We start from the raw sequence: 5,000 nt of genomic DNA on the forward strand, positions 1-5,000 counted from the left end.
GAGTGTGAGTGAGAGAGAGAAAGTGTGTGTGTGTTTGTGAGTATGTGTGTGTGTGTGTGTGTGTGAGTGTGTGTGTGTGTTTTACGGTAGAGGTGACAGGTCCTTCTTCGTGCTGCTCTCTGACTGGTCTATGAGGGTTTGCGGGTTGATGGTGAGTTCTGACTTTGAGGCTTTGTTCGAGTCCAGAAGGTACAAAGCCTCTGAAACCTCCTTAATCTCAGTGTCTGAGGCTCTACTGAGGCTTTTAGAAGAGTCTGAAACACACACACACACACACACACACACACATACACACACACACACTTTTAACACAGGATTACTAGCCTTGTTTGGATTTGTTGCTTTACCGTCTTGTACCTAATTTGCATTAAATGAATAAATTAGTGTAAAATGTTGTTTGTGAAGCCGTGACTGTGCTGCACATTCCTGTTCTACAGCCGCCATGTTGTGAGTTACACACGGCCGTCCTGTTCGTATTCCCGTCACTGAACAGCGGCTCTTGATCATTAATAATGACATAGCCTCAGACTAAACGAAGTGGAGAGGCTATCACATGTGACTCATGCTACAGGCTATCTAGTGAATGTTTAGCGTAACTGCGTAATAGATAGTTAAGAATCGACGTCATACAGTTATCCAGCGTGCAGTCTGGCAGCTCGACCTGAGCCGTTTTACACGTAACTGTGTTCAGCTGTGATCGAGGTAATATCATTAACTGGGGTTGCCAGGTCTCAGTGAAATTTACAGCACAACTACGCAAAAAACAAAACTAGCAAAACAAAGCAAAACATTTCTCTCCAAATCTTTACATCTTACATTAGAAATGATTCTGTGCATCTGTGCTTACACTCTGCCTTTTTTGTGGAAATTGGTTAGATTTTATTTTGATTATTTGCTACAAAGCAAGATCTTGGTGGAGTGTGGAGTCTATTAAACTAGCCCAATCTGGCAACCCTGTCATTAACTGCCCTGTCTGAGCATGGGGCAGCGTGATTCCTGCCCCAATGGGCCTCTACATGATGGTGCAACATCTGGAAAGGCGAACAAATCAACAGAACATCAACATTGGAACACTGGTCACTCAAACGAGGTAATTAGTATTTAAACGGGATGTAAAATGTGTGGATTTGTGAATGAGGAGTTTATGAGGATTAATATTTGTTGAACAGAGGATATGTATGTAAATGGTGGAGCGCTTCCCCTCCTGCCCCTGAGGAACCACTGAGCAAGTGTGTTTTATTACAGCAGGAACACTGCAGGTCGTTTATTCGATATGTGAAAGTCTGCAGGTGGATAAAAAAGTGACCTTAACACTCAGAGCCAATATAAAGAAAACACCGAGGCCATGCTGATAAACACCTCTAAACATTTATACGTTTATCTCTGAGCGTGTTTAACCTCATAACGCTCTCACTGCGCGGGAAAAGACACGTGTTGAACAGTATACAGCTGGAACGAGTCTCACAGTCTTCCTTTAACTCATTATGTATTTGTGACATTTATAGACATTATTACTATCTCTATACATGTCATTTCATTTGAGCTTATGGAACTATACTTCTGTTGAGATGTTATAGGGAACATATAGCTAATGTTAGCTAACTAGTTAGCCTGTTAGCTATTGTACTGTAACATAACAGAAAAAAACAGGAAGTTGTTTTAGAAACTATATTAATCCCAGTCCAGCTAATTTAGCATTTATTACTGATGATAACCGTTAACAAGTGAACTTTACAGTTACAGTCTAACGTTCAGTACAGAGTTAGTGTGTGTGTGTTTTTACAGTTTTACAGTTTTACAGAGTTAGTGTGTGTGTTTTTACAGTTTTACAGTTTTACAGAGTTAGTGTGTGTGTTTTTACAGTTTTACAGTTTTACAGAGTTAGTGTGTGTGTTTTTACAGTTTTACAGTTTTACAGAGTTAGTGTGTGTGTGTTTTTACAGTTTCACACTGGTGCGTTAGTGTAGATAATTAATGCGCTGCTACACCTTAAATCTAACTCTAAGTAGTAACCTCAGTGTCAGAACTCAGGAAATCTTTTTTTTCTCTTTTATGTTTTTTTTATTTAAATAAATGCTGCAAAAAAGATTCTTGTGGGAACCAGACAAATGTCCTCACTGGGTCAAACATCAGCACAAATTCCTAACATTATTGAGGAATTATTATTTTTGTCCTCATAAAGAGTAAAACATACACACACACACACACACACACACACAGTATATATGAATATATGAAGTCCATGTTTATCGACACTGCACTAATGTGAGTGTTAATAATCAATATTTCTGTATAACGTTAGCAGTAATAAAATATGTAGTGTGTGTGTGTGTGTGTGTGTGTGTGTGTGTGAGAGAGAGAGAGACTTACTGCCGTGTCCCTGACTGATCAGAGTGAAAGTGAACAGAAGAAGCAGAAGGTTCCTCATCGTGGAAGTGACTTATCTAAGAAGAACAGAATATCTCCAGATATTGTATTATAGCCCTGTACTGCCTTTATATCTCCCTAAAAGCTCCGCCCACACAGACACAAGCTCCGCCCACACAGACACAAGCTCCGCCCACATGAACTCCACCTTATGGTCATGTGTAGATGGTGGAAAAGCAATGTGTCAGATTAAATGCATGCTGTGGATGTCTATCAGTTACACACAACTGCATGTAGTGATGAGAATAAACACGCACACACACACACACACACACTGTACAGGCTGACCTTGTGTGCTGTTGGTGAGTGAGTGAATGATTCCACCTGCTGACATTCCCACAGGAATTGCAGCTGCATTTCATTACTGATAACACACACACACACACACACACACACACACACACACTCATCAAATGGATTTTACTGTAAAGTTTCTGACACCAATAAATTAAGAACAAAGCTGTCACTGTGTGTGTGTGTGTGTGTGTGTGTGTGTGTGTGTGTGTGTGTGTGTGTGTGTGCATTAACTACAGAAGACCACAAACGGCTACAAAATCAAATCAAATCTTCGATGAGTGAATTTCTGTATCATAAAAATAAACACAAACATTATGACTATAGTAAAGAAAAACAGAATTGATTAATTTATAAAGAAAATAATGACGCAGGATTTTTGCTCTAATTTCAGTTCAGCTTTATTCATGTGTGTGTGTGTAAAGTTCTCCAACAGTGTCAGAAAATCTTCCTCCTCCTCTTCCTCAGTCTCTCTAATCTCTTATTCCCTCCTCTTTCTCTCCCTCTGTTTCATTACTGTGTGTGTGTGTGTGTGTGTGTGTGTATGTGTGTGTGTTTGTGTGTATGTGTGTATGTGTGTGTATGTGTGTGTGTGTATGTGTGTATGTGTGTGTACGTGTGTATGTGTGTGTGTGTGTGTGTGTGTGTGTATGTGTGTGTGTGTGTGTGTGTACGTGTGTATGTGTGTGTGTGTGTGTGTGTGTGTGTGTATGTGTGTGTGTGTGTGTGTGTACTCTTTTCTCTCTGACTCTTTTTTTGATCATTTGATTCCATTATGATTCATTTTCATAGTGACTCATATAAAAATAATTGTTGTAAAAGTTTCAGTGTAAATATTAAATATAAATATAAATCTTAAATGTAAGTATAAATGTAGAACTTAAATTTTCTGTTCGTATGCTGACTGACCCCCACCCTGCCCTGCTCCCTGTTTTTTATTCTCAGGGTTTTATTGTATTGTTGAATGTATGTACAGCTGTTTCTATTTATTTGTTTCTGTTGTTATTTGTCCGATTTGTTTCCAAAGTCTGTATCCAGTATAAATATTAATAATTATAACGCTGATAAAGCAGCACTGCGACTGACACTGACAGTAATACTCCTCCTGTCCGCTAGGTGGCAGTGTGACTCTCTCTCTCTCTCTCTCTCTCTCTCTCTCTCTCTCTCTCACACACACACACACACACACACACACACAGGCGGAAGTAGAAGTGTCGTGTCCTTCGCGCTTTCCGTAGTGCGCGTGCTGCAGTGACATTCCACACCAACATGGCGGCTTCCAGTTTATTCTCCTCTCTCAGGACCCACATCTCTAAGGTAGGAGTGACATCTAATCATCTAATCTCACTTTATCACTCCAGTACAGCACTAACACTTACTGACTACACTAATTACTGCATCTAGTGCACTACTTAGTGCACTACATCTAGTGTACACTCCACTGATATACCTTATAATCCTCATACACTGCACTAATGTATAGATATTTAACATTATAATCCTCAGATTTAACATTATAATCCTCATACACTGCACTAATGTATAGATATTTAACATTATAATCCTCAGATTTAACATTATAATCCTCATACACTGCACTAATGTATAGATATTTAACATTATAATCCTCAGATTTAACATTATAATCCTCATACACTGCACTAATGTATAGATATTTAACATTATAATCATGTAGAAATGAATTTCGAATTAACTCTGTAACACACAATAAAATCAGAAACAGAAAAAAGACACGATTAAGAAGAAGCCTTTATTTGTCCCATTACAGTTCAGTGAAATTTATTTCTTCAGCTTGGTGTTAAACTATATCTATTAAAACTACACCTAAACTATCTATAAATTATAATACATTAAATATTTAGGTCTTTATTATATTTTGCAGAACATAAATAATGATAATAATAATAATAATAATAATAATAATAATTTATTCAGCAGAATGATTTTATAAAGACATTAAAAATAAAAACCATACCTTTAATATCAGCACTATAGAATGTGGTTCTGTATATTGTTTATTTTATATAAACTGCGTAAATAAATAATTATTTAAAATAATAAAATGTGTTTTACTTCCTAATTGTTGTTCTTTATTTAATTGTGGAATTCAGTGTGGAATAGAGTTAATGCACAGACAGAAAACATTCTTTTTAAAAATGTAATGTGCTGGATCACGTGATGGCGTGTTTCACAGCACAGAACACAGACGTGTGTGTGTGTGGTGTGTGTGGTGTGTGTGGTGTGTGTGGTGTGTGTGT

The 5,000-nt window shown here is 37.6% G+C and overlaps 2 protein-coding genes across 2 annotated transcripts in view; one reads left to right on the forward strand and one right to left on the reverse strand.

Moving 5' to 3' along the window:
- endou (endonuclease, polyU-specific) overlaps positions 1 to 2,525 on the reverse strand; it is a 5,368-nt gene extending 2,843 nt beyond the window's left edge. The window contains exons 1-2 of the mRNA XM_026945556.3: positions 2,371 to 2,525; positions 86 to 254 (exon numbers count right to left, since the gene is read on the reverse strand). Of these exons, the coding sequence (XP_026801357.3) occupies positions 86 to 254; positions 2,371 to 2,428 (227 nt within the window). The 5' untranslated portion in view covers positions 2,429 to 2,525. The remainder of the gene's footprint in view (positions 1 to 85; positions 255 to 2,370) is intronic.
- A 1,372-nt stretch (positions 2,526 to 3,897) lies between these two features.
- tsfm (Ts translation elongation factor, mitochondrial) overlaps positions 3,898 to 5,000 on the forward strand; it is a 4,229-nt gene continuing 3,126 nt past the window's right edge. The window contains exon 1 of the mRNA XM_034299213.2: positions 3,898 to 4,038. Coding sequence (XP_034155104.1) covers positions 3,991 to 4,038 — 48 coding nt within the window. The 5' untranslated portion in view covers positions 3,898 to 3,990. The remainder of the gene's footprint in view (positions 4,039 to 5,000) is intronic.

Source organism: Pangasianodon hypophthalmus, chromosome 2 (assembly GCF_027358585.1).
Source record: "Pangasianodon hypophthalmus isolate fPanHyp1 chromosome 2, fPanHyp1.pri, whole genome shotgun sequence".
NCBI classification, from domain to species: Eukaryota; Metazoa; Chordata; class Actinopteri; order Siluriformes; family Pangasiidae; genus Pangasianodon; species Pangasianodon hypophthalmus.